Here is a 17,596-nt window from a genome sequence, read left to right on the forward strand (position 1 = left end):
TCATATATTAGTCTGTCAGTGAAATCTGTTTTCCTCAAGTTTTAAAACTACATTGCTGTTTGAAAGCACTAAACCCATGAATCACCTATTAATCATAAGATTTAAAATATGAGCAATTTACAATTAAAAGGAAAGGCAAAAGTATCAAAAAGGAAGTTTAATTTTTAATACAAAAATCTTGCAAAAGATGCACCTGCGCCTCTACCGCCACCTGTTGGTCGATACAGAATGCTGACTGTCCAAATTATGTACAAAGCACTGACAATAAATGTAACTTTTAAAGCCTGATTTATATGTGAAGTTCAGTATAAAAAAAAACAGAGTGTAAAAAGTCAATGCAGGTCTACATCATTCCCTGAGGCGGCCCCTTTCCTGCAATCTTCTTAGAACACTCCAGCAAAGCATTGTGGATGTCCTTCGCGCAGGAGATCTGAGATTTGATCATGGTAAGGTATTGGGCGTAGGACATGGACTCTGTCTGCACCGTGTCGGGCTTGGTGGCTGTCGGGACCAGGTTGGGTGAATGTTTGGCGCTGTCGATGCTCTGAGACAGACACTCGTATGCCAATCGCTGCATGAAGGAGAGAAAAATGTCAGCTGTGTATTGCAAATCGTGTTTACGTCACATAAAGTGTTAGGATGTTAATGTGGTAAAGTTTTTAAATATTAATAAACATGTTTAAAAATAAGAGGATCTCATGTGTACTTCATTATCATTCAATACAATATGTATTATTCCCTCTTGAAATAGTGGTTTAAAACCTATACAAACTTTAGTTGTTGACAAATAGGCTAAAAGGTTTAATGTCAAGACATAAAAAAGCCTCACTTTGTACTGTACAAGAAAATGCAAGTCAAGTTTATTGTGAAATAAGAGAGCGTTAACAAAATAGTTTATGAGGGCAGAGAAACACTTACCAGACACAGCTCCAGTTGATCACAAAGCGCGTAAAACTCCTCTAAACTTTTGTCAAAACGCTGGACAGATGTGTCACTACTTTTACTTTAAAAAGAACAAAGAAACAAAGGACACGTGAAGGTGAGCCCTTCTTGCTATAGTATTACTGAACATCTATGCTACACGTCCAAGCACCACGAAAAACAATGTACTCACATGCCATTGTCAATGGAGGTGTTGTAGCTCAGGTTCATGGATGCGATCTTCATTAGGTTCTAAACATCAGATATGCATAATAATAAATGTATGAAGCGCTGCAGTTTCTTTTCTTTGTAATTAGCCGGTTTAGCCTTTAGCTAGCTATTCTCAGTTCGGCATTACCTGTAAACTCTCCTTCAGCTGTGGAATAAGCATCTTAAACCTATGAACTGGGTCAAAGTCTTGCTGTTGACTGAGCTGCTGCTGCTGTTGTTGTTGAATTGAAGCGGGCTGTTGTAAACCAGGCTGAGACATCGGCCCACCAGCTTGCTGTTGTTGCTGCTGTTGAGACGCCATCTTTGACCTCTTTCTGTGCTGACAAAACAATTCCGGGGTCATACCTTTCAAATTAAAATCGAGGTTATCCGATCTTTTGAAACCATTTTCAGATTAAAAAAAAACGAAGTTACCGCTTAAAATGATTACACCTTGCATAAAAACAAAGGCCATTTGTGTTGTTTTATTTTTCTATTCTCTCATAATCCGTTTAGTAGTTCAACTCACAAATGCACTAGTATGCCATTATCTAAAGGAGTGACAAAAGTAAGATTTATTGAAAAGGAAATTTATTATCACAAAGAAATTATCTTCTAATGCAACTCGTTTGACTTTTTCTCCAAACAAATCCGTGTTTTTCAGCGATTCTTTGCAGGCAGCAGAGGAGCCGCAGGATAGGGAGGGCTGTGCTGTTGTGGGGCAGAAACCCCGTAGTGCCGCACAACAGCGCCATTCGGTAACTGCGACTGTGTCCAAAATGGCTGGAGCTGATGGAGACGATTCTCTTTACCCCATTGCTGTTCTCATCGACGAGTTGAGAAACGAGGATGTCCAGGTAGTAATATGAAGCTATTTTCTAAATGTCATAAATGGAATGCTGACATTTGGCATCGAAAATATCGTAACCTGGGCGTTCGACTGTTAGCTAGTTAGCAAATATGCTAGCTAACGTTCCCGGCTAAGGCCTGTCGGTCGCGCCCTGCTCACTTAAATTTATTTTCTTGTTATTTGTAACGTTAAGTTTTAAACCAAAGCAACCCTTGGTACTTGTCGTGGTCACTGAACGTTAACACACACATGTTTATTCATTTCATTTGATTATTTTAATCCAACTGGACTAATGATGTAGCCGCTAGCTTGCCATTTCTAGTAGTAAATGTCAGAATACTAAATACAGGTTGAATTTAAGGTTACATGGATTTCAACGACGTTATGTTCGTACTTTTCCACAAAAAGATAACATGTTCAGACAGTTAAAAATGTCTTTCAACCAAATGTTTAGCAGAAACATAAACACTCGAGTGATTCGAGAGGAGAATAGGCCTCAGCAGGAACTTGTACTACATCATAAATGTAGAGGCATTGCTTCTAAACACTTGAGTTTAAGGTGTTTTTTCTTTTCTTTTCATTTTTTGTGCAGCTTCGTCTCAACAGCATCAAGAAGCTGTCCACCATTGCGCTAGCTCTCGGTGTGGAGAGGACTCGCACGGAGCTCCTTCCTTTCCTCACAGGTAATCTTGTCATCAGGTCTCCTTCTGGAGCCCCACAAGCTCCCAAGGCTCGATTATTGTAAATTCACCATTTAGCCTTAAACGTGTTTACATGTATTAGTTAGATAAAACGAGTCTTCTTGTTTTTTTTAAACAGTCATGATTATTGTTTAAACGCAAAATATAACTACAGCTTACAATAAACTCGTTGTTCAGACAAAAATAATAATAAAAAAAGAACAATTGGCCTGCTAAGTTTCTTCCATTACATCCCCACAGTTATTGCCGCTTTTGAATTCTCAAGCGTGATATAAATATGTTCTGCTGCCTCATGATCGGCACATGGAATTGAAATTTGAATACGCCCTAGAAGAGAACATTTAATGTCCTTTTTGTAGAGGATGTTTTTGAGGCTCGCTGTACCTTTGTCAGGCCAATTTGATCCTGAAATTGGAACTAAATTCTGTTTTAAGGAGCTTGTTAAGAATCTAAAATTTGAATACATTTTAAGAAACTTTATAAGAATGACACTGAAACTCAATTGTACAGTCTTAAAATGTATAGTATTATTCACATTTTTACAGCTCTTGTCAATTGTGGAAGTGTTCTTAAATTTTGAGTTAAAGGCACATTTTCTTTTATTTTTTAGACACCATCTATGATGAAGATGAAGTGCTTTTGGCATTGGCTGAACAGCTTGGCAATTTCACTATGTTGGTTGGGGGACCAGAGTATGTTCACTGTCTCCTGGTAAGTTTCTTGTTGTTGAAGTAGCTTTAAATGTTTGTAAGAAGGATGTTGTTGTGGACCAGAAACGTGATCTCCTAGAATTTAATTTCCCCTTCTCATCTAGCCTCCTCTGGAAAGTCTTGCAACAGTGGAAGAAACAGTTGTCAGAGACAAAGCTGTAGAATCCCTGCGAAAGATCTCTCAGGAGCACTCTCCAGTTGACCTGGAGGTCCACTTTGAGCCTTTGGTGAAGCGGCTAGCCAGTGGTGACTGGTTCACCTCTCGCACTTCAGCTTGTGGCCTCTTCAGTGTGTGTTATCCTCGGGTATCCAGCACTGTCAAGGCTGAAATTCGTCAGTAAGTCGATTCCACTTCTTTTAAATTCTTTAAAGATCTAACTGGATGTGTTGCTTTATTTCATTATTACATTTTTTAAAGAAATTCACATAATCCTGATTTATAATGTTTTGCTTTTTGTCAGGCATTTTCGCACCTTGTGTTCAGATGACACCCCGATGGTGCGTCGAGCTGCTGCATCTAAGCTGGGGGAGTTTGCCAAAGTTCTGGAGCCTGAATACGTAAAAAGTGACATCATTTCCCTCTTCACTGCTTTGGCTTCCGATGAGCAGGTATTACCGCTGCTTTTCCTTTGCTACATAAACCAGCAGTGTAACACTTCAGACTGTGTGTATGTGACTGTTATACCCTCAAAGTGCCGCCAAACTGACTCTTGGACCATCTCTCTCAGGACTCTGTGCGGTTGCTTGCAGTGGAGGCTTGTGTAAGCATTGCCACTCTGCTGCCACAAGAGGACTTGGAGACATTGGTGATGCCGACCCTTCGCCAGGCCGCAGAAGACAAGTCTTGGAGAGTTCGCTACATGGTGGCTGACAAGTTCTCTGAGGTAGAGGGAATTCCTTGTTGCCATCACCAAAGTGATTCAAGTTCTGGTTTTATATTCATTACTACATTACAACCTGCGGCTACTCCCACCAGACTCTGGTGGAGGATTTGGAGTTTGAAGCCTTTTTTAAAGGCCCCACTTAGATCAGGGGTGCCCAAAACCAGGCCTCAAGAGCCGATGTTCAACATGTTTTCCAACCAACCTCCCATTGAAGATCCTTATTGGCTAAACAGACCTGATCCAGGTAATCAGCAGCAGATGAGACAGGATTTCTGGAAAACCAGTAGGAGGCCGGCCCTCGAGGCCTGCATTTGGGCACCCCTGACTTAGATGCAGCTAGGTTGAATCGTGTCTGTACTTGTGCTTCCACCAGTGAGCCTTTAATGGAGATCCATGTTGTTAACCAGTCGGCCACTGTTTTCCCTGATCTTAACACTTTTCAAACACATTTTTAGAAAGAGAATTGGTATTAACTCCATACTCTAGGTGGTGCTCATACTTCAACTTGAATGTGTTTCACAATTCAATTTTCCTGTCAACATTTCAGATAATTTAGTTTGTACTTAATGATAATGGTATACACTGTTAGATATAATATTTAATACCCATTAATGTTCTTTTAACAAAATGGATTTGTGTCACCGTTATTGCCTTGTTTAATTTCCCCCTTTTGATAATGAAATCGAACTTTTTTCCTTTTTACAGCTTCAGAAAGCAGTTGGGTCCGAAATTACCAAAAATGACCTGGTCCCTGCCTTCCAGAATCTCCTTAAAGATTGTGAAGCTGAGGTCCGTGCTGCTGCAGCCAACAAAGTCAAAGGTACTTGAGGAACTCCACCAATTGATGGGTTCAGTTTAGCTTTTTTTCCCAGTCAGAGTTGTGATCATTATTTTCTTTTTTGTGGTAGAATTCTGCGAGAATCTCCCAGAGGACAATCGTGAGCAAATCATCATGACTCACATTCTGCCCTGCGTCAAGGTAAAAAATACATTTCTGTTGGGTTTTTCTCATCTTCCACTTAAAATTCTCTGAAAGACTTTCGCTTATATTCATTCTTATGAATCAGGCGTATTTTTCTATTTATAGTCTATTTAAAGTATATCTTAAGCTTTCATGTTATTGTTGCGTAGTGTTAATATTTTTAATATTTTCAATGAAAAAAGGGAACAATGCACATATTTACTCAGTGTTCTCCAGAAGAATGTACCAACCTAATGAATACTTTCTATTGGTCCAAAATTTGGATTTATTTTGTTTTCACTGTATTTGTTTTCAATTCTCAGTCTAGTATTATGTTTCAAAGTTCCTCTTCTTATGTTTTTTCCTTTGGATTAATTTTTTTTTAAACAATTTCATAGTTTATGTGGTTTGCGATGCATAGCTCATCATAATGTAATGTCACTTAGAGTAATTGTAAACAAAGTTTTCACTTTGAAATAGCAGTCTCTGCTCTTTTTGGTCCAGTAGCCTTACATAAAGTTGATTTTTGTCTGATTGTAAATGTGAACTGACTCTTAAAGTTACATAAATCTAAATTATGATTTGGATTGCCTTGTAGCTTTCAGTTAAACATGGACACCAGGTGGCACTGTTGCTTTTGGGGCAGAGTAACCTTTAAGATAATGGTTATTTTAAATGTGTAGTGTGGTACCAGTTTAAATTTGTTTGCTTGATTTTTGGTCTGACTAAATGTGCTTGTAAGCTGTGTTAGGAGACGATTATCTTGATCTTAAATTCCTCAATATATTGTTTTTTTTTTAAACTGCTGAACCATCTTAGAAAGATATGCCCTACTTATCCTGTCAACAAACAAGGAGAGCCTCAAAGCTGTATGTGTAAAAACATCTCCACAGTCTTGGTAAAACAAAAAACATGACAACTGTGGAAAATATTGCTCATACTTAAAAGTTCCACCTTCGTAAGTGTGATTGTGTATTATTTAGGGCTGCACGATATGAGGAAAACTTGCGATATGGGATAGTAATGATCAGTATTGCGACAACGATAAAACTTGCAGTATGTGAACAAAGTAGGAAAACAACAAAAAAAACATCATTCCCTTTTCATTGCAACAGTTTAAAAATTATACTCTAAAAGACCCTAAATGACATAGATAAAAGGGCTCCATCTGATTGGTCCAATAAATGGATTGATTTGATTCATCAAATACTTCAAGTTGCCATAAGATTCTTTTAGCACATTTAAGGTAACCATTTATTGCAATTTCGCCGTCTTTTGCGATATGCATATTGCACAGCTTGATGTCGCAATAACGATAAATTTGCGGTATATTGTACAAGCCTAGTATAATTTAAACATAAGGATGTAAGGCGTTTATTTAATTGCCTAATATTTTTAGGCTAAAATTTATTTATTCATAAAATATATCAAACTGGAAATCCCACTTTTAAATGCATAAACAAATCTTTTGGCCAGTCTTTTATCAATGTCTGTGAAACAGGGGAAGGTTTGCCCTCTTGTTTCCTACTGGCTATTCTGCAGTTGCTCTTTCAGGAGTTTAACTGAAGGATCTTTTTGGTGCACCCATGTTGACACTTAGCATCCCCGTGCTCTTGTTGTTGTTGCAGCTTCTGTCAAAGCACAGCTTGACCATGACCAGATAGCATGTGGCAACTTTGTTTTTTCCGTTGGCTTCCAGCTAACCTGGCGCCCTCAAAGGTCTTTGTGTCCTGCCCTGTCTCACTTCTTCAGGACTCCATTCTTTAAGCTTTTAGTCTCTTTATGCAACCAATATTTGAACTTTAGTAGCTAAAATTTTCTGTGTACATTTATAACTTTATTCTTAGCTCCTAGACATTTTTGACCCAACAAACTCTTTCGTTTTTAGGAACCTAAGGTAATTGATACCCTCGAACTCTTTACTAAGTAAAGATGAGACCAACAAAAACCCCTATTTCCTACACATTTCACTGTCAATGACCACATAACAATCCCAGAAGACGGTTGTTGTTAACCCAAATCTTTAAAGTATGGCTGTGTATCCTTTTCAAAATACAGTAATCCCCCCGTATTCCCGGGGGTTACGTACCTCACCCCCCGCGAATAACGAAAATCTGCGAATAATTGACGCCGTTTTAAAACTCCCAGAGCCTTATGTGAGCCTTACTAACAATACAGTAAGATACCTGTAATGTATAGTAATGACAAAGTACATTTTAATTTTTTTACATAGTAATGTTTATTAACAGTAATAAAAAAATTCTGTGAAATATAGTAATATGGAAATGATTACTGTACATATATTACAGTATTATTAACTGCCGTCTATGGCCATTCCTCCACTCTTCGCACTTCAGGAGTCGGGAGATGGTGTCGAATCTTCTCCGGGCGTGTTAGACGTTTTTTTTATGTTTGTATGAACATAGTTATCGGCAGGTGGCCCCGTTGTTTTTTCATACTGGTGAAGAGGGATTTGTACGTTGACATAGCAGAATCAGTTGCATTTGAGAACTGTAGCGCACGAACCATGTAAGGGTCCCACGATTTAAATTTTTTACGTTTTTTTTACAACGATTTTTAACGTTCTCCTGCAGTTGTTTTGCTGCTTGCATGAGATCAGCCAACCGTTCAAGAGTTAGACCTTCATCCTCTTGTGATGGGTCTTCCTGGTCCTCTTTTCCGTTTTCACTGGCGGAGTTCGTCAGCTCCGCCAAATCTTGATCAGTCAGAGGCTGCGAGTGGGTGTCAACCTGTTCATTGAACCCTTAGTGGGTGTCGTCATCGAAACCGTCACCCCATCTTAAACGCGTAAACAATACTTTAGAGTAAAGTACAGAGTAAATCATTTTTCAAAATTCGCGGAATGAGCGCTGTTCTGCCTCTCACGCTTGTGACGTCACGTCATCTGCGGCCACCCGCGAATGGGCGGGGCGCGAATATTAAACCGCGAATGGGCGGGGGATTACTGTACACAATCTATCTAATTTTGATTCCCAAGTTCAAAATTCAATCAATGCTTTACATGGTATAGATGTTCATTTTGATATCCCATTCAAAACGTTTTTTAGTTGTGAAAACACTTGTAACATCACAAATTCAGTCTAATGACATCTGATCTTAAAGTTACAGCTTCAGTTTCTGCCCATGTATCAAAGTGCCCTTGGGAAAGACGCTGAAGCCTGCACTGCTCTTGGTGTTCTGGTTAGCACCATGAAAGGTGGCTGTGCTGCCATGAGTGTGTGAATGGAACTCTGACTGTAAATCACTTTACGCCCTACTCAGAATAGAAGATATAATATACGGCATTGACCATAAATATAAAACAAAGATGGATTCAGCATCAATGAATACATTTTCTAAACTCAGTCCTACTTTTAAGGCCTCAACTTTTTTGCCAAAATGACGATTAACTTTTGACATGAAACTCAGGAGAGCACAAGAATGTTACACGACCTGACTAGGTTTCTGTCAGTTAGTCCTGTCAATTGCTAGGAACACAGTGGCTTTAGAGAAGGCTGAAAAGGGCAATTAATTGAAATAAAATGCAGAATGTTCTGCGTTTAAATTTGTGTTTATGCTGTCTGGATAATTTGCCTGACTTCAGTCTTCCCTTTTTGGTTAAGTGACAAAGTTTTGATGCCTAGCTTTTTTTTTTTTTTTTTTTTTTTTCGTTTTTTGGTTTAAACCTAAAAAGATAACTTGATAGACATAGTTTACTATGATCATTAGCACTCCCATAATCACTTCCTATTATCTATTTTCTACTGTCTAAAATGTTTTCTTTTTTATTTTGATGTCAATGTGGCACATGAGTCAGGATGCTCATTTTTATGTGCTAAGTCATGCCTGTGCTCTGCCTTCTTTGTTTTTACGTGTCCTGTCTCTGTCCAGGAACTTGTCTCAGACACCAACCAGCATGTGAAGTCCGCTCTGGCCTCCGTCATAATGGGCCTTTCCACCATACTGGGCAAGGACAACACAATTGAACACTTGCTGCCTCTCTTCCTGGCTCAGCTCAAAGATGAGGTAAAGGAAATGCAACTTTAAGTTGTGTGCTGCAGCTTTAGCCCAAACATTAAGCATTCTATTTCAAACTGGCTTTGAGTTTTGTCTACACAGTTTTTGGTTTGGCATAATTGATTAGAAAATACCTCATTTTGAAGCATCTTGTGGTGTCTTTATGTCTGAAGCAAAACACTTGATCACAGCTTGCAAGGGTCTGTGGATTTTCTCACTGTGTATATTTGTCTGGAGGAAGTAAAGCTACATTTACATGTGGACAAAATCCAATCTGCTGCTGAAAGGGAGAGGGCACACTCAGGAGGTGCATTTATTGCTGCATGAAATGTTTTTCGATTTTCTCAACTGAAAATGTAGTAGAAGCAGTCCCTGATGCTCCAGCTGTTGTCTTCCCACAGTCTTTACAATAAATATGGACGTAAGCCAAAGAACCGAGTCAAGCCCCTCTATTTGACATATATTAACCTAGAGGTTTAGGTCGCTGTTCAAAATGTGAAGCTAAAAATGCAGATGAAATTTTGGTAGAATTAGGAAAATAAAAGATGCATTTAAAAAAGCAGAGAAACTGCAGTGTTTTAAATAATGTATTAGCAGTTTCTTGTGTCATCTCCACAAATCCTAATTGTAAAAATGTCTAATAATTGTGTATATGAAAACAAAACTGTAATTTATGGAAGTGTTTTTGAGAAGCAGGTGCTCTTGATTCCTCAGCTGCCTTTTCTCTTAGTACCATCAAATGTCAGCCCATGTCCTCCTTTTACAAACACCAAAGGAGTCTTCATCGGATTAATTCAGACAGACACATATGACTTTCAAATTTCGGTTGTAAGTGCATTTCTCTGAGACCAACATAATTCAAGATAAGGATACCTTTGGCTGACATGACATTTTATCTTGATCTTCGTCTCAAATGTGAACCAAACTTTGTTCAACCTTTTCATCAGATTGTCTGAGTTTGTGTGTTTGAATGTAAATCTGTTTTATTTATTTTTTCTACACAGTTATTAGGAGGTCAGATTTGTTTAGAGCAGATAGTGGCTCTGCATTACTGAGCCAAAAACATGTACTTGTTCAGACTCAAAGCTCCTTGCTTTGGTTATAAATTCCTCACATTTGAACTATTTAGACTAGTGGACCGTTCTTGTCTCGCTGATGTGTTCATAAACATTTTTTTTTGCGTTTAGTGCCCTGAGGTGCGTCTGAATATCATCTCCAATCTGGACTGCGTGAATGAGGTGATCGGCATACGGCAGCTGTCACAGTCACTGCTGCCCGCCATTGTGGAGTTGGCAGAGGATGCTAAGTGGAGGGTTCGTCTCGCCATCATAGAATACATGCCCTTGTTGGCAGGGCAGCTGGTGAGTCACATGGGCTAGGGATAAAGAAGCTTTTCTAATTCACATCTCTTTCAGAAAAGAAAAACATTGTCAGTGTGTGCCAAAAACAGGAAACTTTCTTCAAATGTTTCTAGACGTTGCTCTAATTCTACTGTCCATGTTTCCTCAGGGAGTGGAGTTCTTTGATGAAAAGCTCAACACACTTTGCATGGCCTGGCTAATTGATCATGGTAAGAAACAGGTTTTTGTGCTTTTAATGCACCTTCATAAATATATCATATTGAGAAACTGTTTGCAGGGTAAGCATTAGCTGTCAAAACATTTCAAGCTAAAACACCGCTTAACACCGGCTCTGTAATGAATTCTCTTTGTTGCATTCATCCGCCATGTCTTAAAGTGACGTCTTTAAACCGCTCCATGATTACATGTAGGCGACACACGGAGCAGCTCGTTAGCATAGCATCGTAGCATTATGGCATCGTAGCATGATAGCATGGTATTATCAGTGTCTAACAACTCAGCTGTCTCCAAATCAACACTTTTTTTTTAAATGAAACTTTCTGTAGCTGCTTTAAGTCAAACAGGTTTACCCTCCAGTTCTTTCTGGACCCTGGTAAAAATCCTCACATGTTCCACAGCTTCATCAGCTTAAACACAAAGGAAACTTGCAGAAGTTCTGGGGTTGGGGGCGCATGCGCTAGTGTTTTTTTTTTTTTTGTCAGCTTCGCGGAAGCAGCTCGTCTTTCCTCACTGCTGTTTTCACATCTGCGCTTTACGAGAGACCAGCGGACTGACTTTACTCCCATCAACGGAAGCAGAAAGCTGGGAGAATAAAATCTTAAAATGTTCTAAAACAACAAATTTGAATTAATCGATTACCGTAATTTCCGGACTACAAGCCGCTACTTTTTTCCTGCGCTCACAGCCCTGCGGCTTATTTTGTGACGCGGCTAATTTATGGATTTGATTGGCGGCCGCCATGTACGAACATTCGGGCTCGGTGAATGGTTTTGTATGCGCCATCCACCACCAAGCACAAGTCATTTTTTTTAACACACCTCTGAGCAGCCAAACAGCATGGACCTCACTTCAGGTCTTAGACACTTCAGTCATGGTTCAACAAAAAGAAACACGCATGCCCGGCCGCATCCCAGAATCCTTTGGTGCCATTAGACCCAACGTGCACTTGATCGCCGCTACAATATGATAAAGCTTTCAAGTTAAAAGCAATCGTTAAAAGCAGCGTGAAAAAATCCCCCATCAGTAAATGGAAATGCCGGTCAGCTGCGTGACGGAGAGAACAGCGCATGCTCAGAAGTGTATTTACCTCTGAGTCATAGTGACTCGGCTGGCTGCACGTAAATATGTGTGAATAACATCAGCCTTTATTTTGTCGGGACACGACTGGAAACACAAATCCATTTGGTCGTTTTTACGGTTTCTGACTGAGCGGAATTTTGCATTGAAAAGCTCACAGCCACCATGTGAGCTTTTCGGATAGGAAGGGGAGACAAGGAGCCCGCTTGGCGAGCGCGGAGCGCAGAGGCGTCCGGGGAGCAACAAGTGTTTGTTGTGAAAGGAAGCTTCTGACGAACGCGCCGCGCTGAGGCGCGCGTATCGCGCTGAGGCGCGCGCTATTTTACTGATGTTTTTTAACCAGCCCCGTTAGTACCATAATGCTGCCGCGACACAAGTGGAAGGAGAGCTGTTCCTTTTCACCCCTCCATGCACTGCTGCTCCTTGCTCATTCTTAAACACGAACAACAGTGTGGCGAGCCGGGCGTTGGCCCCGCCTTTAGCCCCTAAGACTCATGGGAAATGGGGGATCGCGGATGTAAATTTCCTCATCATAACTGAGGGATGTAATGTTGATTATATGGTTACTGTTAGTAATTTTATGTATGATACCTAGTTTGTCAATAAGTTAAAAAAAATAAAAAAAAAATAAAATAAAAAAACCCATAACTGAGGAACTTGTGAACAGAATAGAGGTGCATGCTGTTTCAGATGTGGGTGTAATTAGATACATGAGCTTGAGACAAGGCCAGTACCTGCCCACAGTGTGGTAATGAGCCATGTACACTCTGGTAGTCAGGACGCGCTTTGTCGAGGCAGCGGCTTGTATACTGATGCGGCTTGTGTATGTACAAAAACATTTGAGCACGTTAAAATAGGTGGGTGCGGCTTGTAATCGGGTGCGCTTTATAACCCGGAATTTACGGTAATTGCCCAGCCCTAAGTGAAACAGATTTTTGGTGCATTAGCAGTCTACAGCCTGGGGTTGGTGATTTGTTTCATTTTAAAGATTACATTATTAGATTGATTATCTAAAGACACACGTTTAAATACATTTGTGGTGAGCAGTTTTTCCTAAGAAATAGTGTCCGTATAGCTAATCCTCTGATCTCTTATTGGGTAGATTAACCTTGAACCTAAACAGTCCAGTGTGTGTTGGTGTGGAGACCTACAAACTGACCAGCTCTCTGCATGGACTAATCAAAATAGATGTCCCCTGCATGTATGTTTCCAAGTAGAGAGGCACACACTCAGCAGTGAGGACAAAGGGCCAGCTGGGTTACATCATTGGAATGCAATTGGTGTGCATCTGTGTGTGTGCGAATGGCTTGGGTTAAGGCCGTGCCAGTCTTACGTAAGCCTTTCAAAGAAAGACGGGACTGCAGATATCCGTCTGGAATTTTTCCCATACCAACTCACTCCAAAAGAGCGTTTTGTCTCTGTGGAATTTTCATGCAACAGATCAATGCTTTGATGTTTGGCAATTTTTCACAGATGTGCCAACTATTGCTGTAACTGTAGTTCTTGTATTTTGAAAGAAGGTGCTGTGTATTTGTGTGTGATACTTTTGTCATTTGTTTTTTAGTGGTGTCCTTTGGTTCACTCTGTTTTTACTGTTTGGTCCTCAAAAGTTAGAAAAGTTCGAGAATAATTTAAGACAAAAACTGGTCAACATTTAAACCACTGAAAAAAAATAAGGACTAAATAATCAGAATAGTTTGTTTTTATGGTATTGCAAAAACACATCAACATAAAGGTAAGAGATCAAGAATGTTGTCTGATTCTACTTTAGAGCATCACAATGAGCCGTCTGTCTAAAGGGATTTCCTTTTATGGCTCATCACCCTGAGCTTGATTTTGCCTTCTTTGAATTGATTCCTTTTCCAGTCAACTAGCCTGTACTTCATTGACGCTTCTGCTTATGTGCATCAAGCTAGTTTCTCATAACTGTTGCATTGTGGTGCTTTTATTTGGAGCATGTGACATGCAGGTGCGTTCAGTCCTACACTCATGAGTCTAAATCCAACCGGTTCAGTTTTTAGGCACCAACACCAAGCCCTACTGGTTCAGAGTATAACTCCGTCAAAGGGGCCTCAAGGTATTTCATAAGAAAGGGATTGTACAGGCACAGGCTTGAGTTTGCAGGTGAAGGCGAGAGCTAGAGAGCTCGTGTGAAGGAAATCTTGCCGGTTTTTAACAAATCTCCTGTATTTGTAGTCTATGCCATCCGTGAGGCGGCGACTTGTAACCTGATGAAGCTTGTGGAGAAGTTTGGAGCAGAGTGGGCTCAGAACACCATCGTACCCAAAGTTCTTGGTATGGCCAATGACCCCAATTACCTCCACAGGATGACCACGCTGTTCTGCATCAATGTGAGTAAATGCCATTTTTCACGTGTATACTGTTAACGGCTCAGCTGCTCCATTAAATGTATTTGAAACCTCTTTTTTCCCCCTGTGTCTCAGGCTTTGTCAGAAGCATGCGGTCAGGAGATCACCACAAAGCAGATGCTGCCCGTGGTCCTGAAGATGTCCAACGACCAGGTGGCTAATGTCCGCTTCAATGTGGCCAAGTCCCTGCAGAAGATTGGCCCGGTCCTCGACAGCAAGTACGTCAGCCAGCCTGAGTGCATCCTTGACAATAAAGTGAAAACGTTCGTAAACAATGCTCTTTGTTTGTTTCAGTGCTCTTCAAACAGAAGTGAAGCCGGTGCTGGAGAAGCTGGCCACTGACTCTGACATGGATGTCAAGTATTTTGCCCAGGAGGCCATTAGTGGTATGTTTGTTTTTCTTCTCAGCACCAAGTTGCTTAACTTCAATTTGCTAAACTTTATTTTTTTGTTGTTCTTCCTCTGCAGTTTTGGCCCTAGCATAACCATCCCAAATCAACGGCTTCCAGCAGAGATTTCATGCAAACAAAATTACACTTTTACAGGATATTTATTGATGTTCAGGAACAACTGGTGATGTATAGAAAAGCTGTTAACATTTTTTTTTTTTTACTGTTCAATGGTAATCCATGTTCAGACATTCTTTGCTGTAAATGAGTGCTTTTAGACAGGCAGGGTGTGATGTCATCGAGTTAAGTGGTGCACGCCGACTAATGTGCTACGCTGCTCGCTACACCGACGCCCCGCCCATTCCTCCCTTTATCCTTCCCCTCTGTTGTCTTTAAGCCAGTCACTGCAATGTCTGTGCGCTTTAGATCTGCACTAGCTTTTCTGGCTCCAAATGTTTCCTTTGCTTTGCTCTTTCCCTGAGAGGCTAGCATGGCTCTGGTGAGGTGGGCTTGAAAGGTTCAGCAAGACTTCTCCATCACCAGAATCTGCTCTTTAGCTTTGCAGAGCTGACACAGGGAGGAGGGGATCTGCCATTGCACGTTATCTAATCAAACCCTTAAGGTGATTGCATGTCTTTATCGGCTTCACACCTTTACTTCTTCCGCTGCGTCCTCCTTGTTCTTTGTGGCAGAAACACCAAATGAATTGGTCAAAGGAATGAACCGCTGCGACTCGGTGTAATGGGGACCAGCCTGATTGTAGCTTGTTGCTTATTATCCCTCCTTCAAATCCTAAGTGGTTTTTGTTGATGAGCCCACAGGAGGAGAAGTGGGAGTCACTTTAATTTGTGCTTGCTCCTACCAGTTATGTTAATGCTTTTTCAATATGCCCAGATAAACAGTTTGTTCCATACAGACAATGTTCTTGTCTCTGGACATTTAATTTGTCCACCTTTAATAGGCTGTGGAAATAAAATGGCAGATTTCAATACACTTCACTGAACCAGAGCTCTGACAGGATCTTCAGACCCTCCATCAAGACCGAGGACTCAGCATGTGTCTAAAGCTGCAGAATGTTCTATTATGGGATGGAATAGGCAGAAAGAACAGTTTTTTTTCCCCTTTAAGGCTGTCATCGTGTCCCCCCCCCCCCCCCTGTTTTTCCTGAGTAAATCTGATTACTGATTGTCTTGTCTTAAAAATACTGGTTTTTATTTTGGGTATTTTGTCACAGTTGGGATGTACTACTGTATCTTGATCTGAATAAAGTAACACAAATCTACTTAAGCTTCCTGGATTCAAAAAAACTTCATTAGTGTCAATATTGACAGTTTTCATCCCATCAAAGCAGAGGAACTAACAGTGATGTGTGGTTTCCTCCATGGACCCTTCAGAAGGTGGATGTTCTTCAATCCAAGTGTTGTTTACCATCTTGTGAACATGTGACGGACTTGAGGAGCCTTCAGCTTCCTGTTTGTTCAGCGCGGCTGATGAGCAGATGAAAGCGAGGGTCCACTGGGAGGCGTGCAGAGCGGGACGGGACCTGACCCATCACACTTGTTCACTCCTTCCTGCTACTGGAGCATATAAAAACCATGGGGCTGAGCTGCTCATTATAAACCAGAGTCTTTAGAGATGATTACAAAAATAAAAGTTCTATCCTTGTTAATTCCAGATGAGCAGTCCAAGTAGAGGATTAGGTCATTAAAAAAATCTTTTCAGAGAACTTTAGAGTTCCTTAATCTCCTCAAATCTCCCATCAGCCCTCATTGATGTCCACTTTCCCAATCCTCCCCAGATATTTTCTTTGCTTTTTGACTTTTCTTTGTCAGGATTCAGCAGTCCACAGCGTTCTGTGATACCCAGGTGGGTGTGGCCTCTTTGCATCAGCATCTGCTCCTGTAGTGACCAGGCGCCACATAGCGATGTATAAACTTAGCCTTTCTGCACAGGCCACACCATGGAGAGAAATGTTAAGCTCATGCTTCAAAGCAAAGCCAAATATCATCATTAAAACGTAATTATTGGGAAAGAGGACTAATCCGCCCCCTAAATCCAGCAGATTCAGTGAGCAGTAATAAAGCGGCTCCACGTTTTCTATTTAGATCCAGTTATTTGTGGGGATTTTCAGCAGCTCCAGCTTCTGACAGCCGAGAGGCTTGACGTCAATGCAGCTGCCTCCCAGGACTGTCATTTATAATGAAAGGAGTCAAGCAAAGCCCCCACGCTGCATGACACTCACAGAGGTCAGGATGACAAACATCGGTTTGTGGGGAGGGAAGGAGGCATGTTGCTTCCGTTTCTTCAAGTCACCTTGTCGCTTCTGCTCCTTCTGCTTATTGAGTCATCCTTCAGAGAAGGATTAGATAAAGATAAAGAGACTTTATTGATCCCAGCTAGGGATTTTTGGTTGTTGCAGCGACAGTGTACAGGTTCAATAAACAATTGAGCAAAATCTTTGGTTTTTCCTCTTTGAATCAGAGGATCTCCCGGGCGCTGCGTGTTTGACTCTTGGCTCACGTCCCACATCCAGCTCACAGCCTTCTCCAAGCTCTACTGGGTCATATGTGCTGGGATTTTTTTTTTTTGCCTGTCCATCTGCTGGCCAGTGTGTGCTTCGAGACCAGGAGTGCAGCATGACCTTCAGTGGAGATGTAGAGGAAAATGTTCAGTGACCCATGCAGAAACGAAGCAGAAGCCGCACCGCTTCCTCAGAAGCTGCACTTGTCTTTGCAGAACTTTGGCCACGAAACCCTTGTGGGTTAACATTGGGAGGTGAGTCATCTAGACCCACTAGACAGTGCTCTGAACCTTTTTTCTTCAATGATTTGTGATCTTCACTGGTGTCCATGGATTACATCAAATCTTTCCACCTTTATCCACCTTTGTCATGGTAGGGAGAACACGTCAATGTAAGGGTGGGGTCA

The 17,596-nt window shown here is 40.9% G+C and overlaps 2 protein-coding genes across 2 annotated transcripts; one reads left to right on the forward strand and one right to left on the reverse strand.

The window, feature by feature from the left end:
- Window positions 1-142: 142 nt before the first annotated feature.
- On the reverse strand, window positions 143-1,466 carry med29 (mediator complex subunit 29). Its single transcript, XM_004075411.3, has 4 exons — window positions 1,280-1,466; window positions 1,115-1,173; window positions 919-1,003; window positions 143-571 (listed from the first exon to the last, which is right to left on the reverse strand). Exons 1-4 carry the CDS (start codon window positions 1,451-1,453, stop codon window positions 344-346), a joined length of 546 nt encoding a protein of 181 aa, XP_004075459.1. The 5' UTR covers window positions 1,454-1,466; the 3' UTR covers window positions 143-343.
- A 345-nt stretch (window positions 1,467-1,811) lies between these two features.
- On the forward strand, window positions 1,812-15,956 carry LOC101167061 (serine/threonine-protein phosphatase 2A 65 kDa regulatory subunit A beta isoform). Its single transcript, XM_004075669.4, has 15 exons — window positions 1,812-1,988; window positions 2,574-2,664; window positions 3,293-3,393; window positions 3,497-3,729; window positions 3,854-4,001; window positions 4,121-4,276; window positions 4,982-5,096; window positions 5,185-5,255; window positions 9,129-9,263; window positions 10,442-10,615; window positions 10,764-10,824; window positions 14,108-14,262; window positions 14,356-14,498; window positions 14,575-14,666; window positions 14,749-15,956. The coding sequence occupies exons 1-15, from the start codon at window positions 1,911-1,913 to the stop codon at window positions 14,763-14,765; spliced, it is 1,770 nt and encodes a 589-aa protein (XP_004075717.1). The 5' UTR covers window positions 1,812-1,910; the 3' UTR covers window positions 14,766-15,956.
- The last annotated feature ends 1,640 nt before the right edge of the window (window positions 15,957-17,596 follow it).

Source organism: Oryzias latipes, chromosome 13 (assembly GCF_002234675.1).
Source record: "Oryzias latipes chromosome 13, ASM223467v1".
Lineage (NCBI taxonomy): Eukaryota > Metazoa > Chordata > Actinopteri > Beloniformes > Adrianichthyidae > Oryzias > Oryzias latipes.

Bases quoted from the DNA above. Each gene is read 5' to 3' on its own strand.
- LOC101167061 (XM_004075669.4), top strand. From the start codon at position 1,911: ATGGCTGGAGCTGATGGAGACGATTCTCTTTACCCCATTGCTGTTCTC. The intron at 4,277-4,981 runs GTAGAGGGAATT...TCCTTTTTACAG, and splicing joins TGGCTGACAAGTTCTCTGAG to CTTCAGAAAGCAGTTGGGTC. The intron at 10,616-10,763 runs GTGAGTCACATG...ATGTTTCCTCAG, and splicing joins CCTTGTTGGCAGGGCAGCTG to GGAGTGGAGTTCTTTGATGA.
- med29 (XM_004075411.3), bottom strand. From the start codon at position 1,453: ATGGCGTCTCAACAGCAGCAACAACAGCAAGCTGGTGGGCCGATGTCT. The intron at 1,004-1,114 runs GTGAGTACATTG...TTCTTTTTAAAG, and splicing joins ACCTCCATTGACAATGGCAT to TAAAAGTAGTGACACATCTG. The intron at 572-918 runs GTAAGTGTTTCT...TCCTTCATGCAG, and splicing joins ATCAACTGGAGCTGTGTCTG to CGATTGGCATACGAGTGTCT.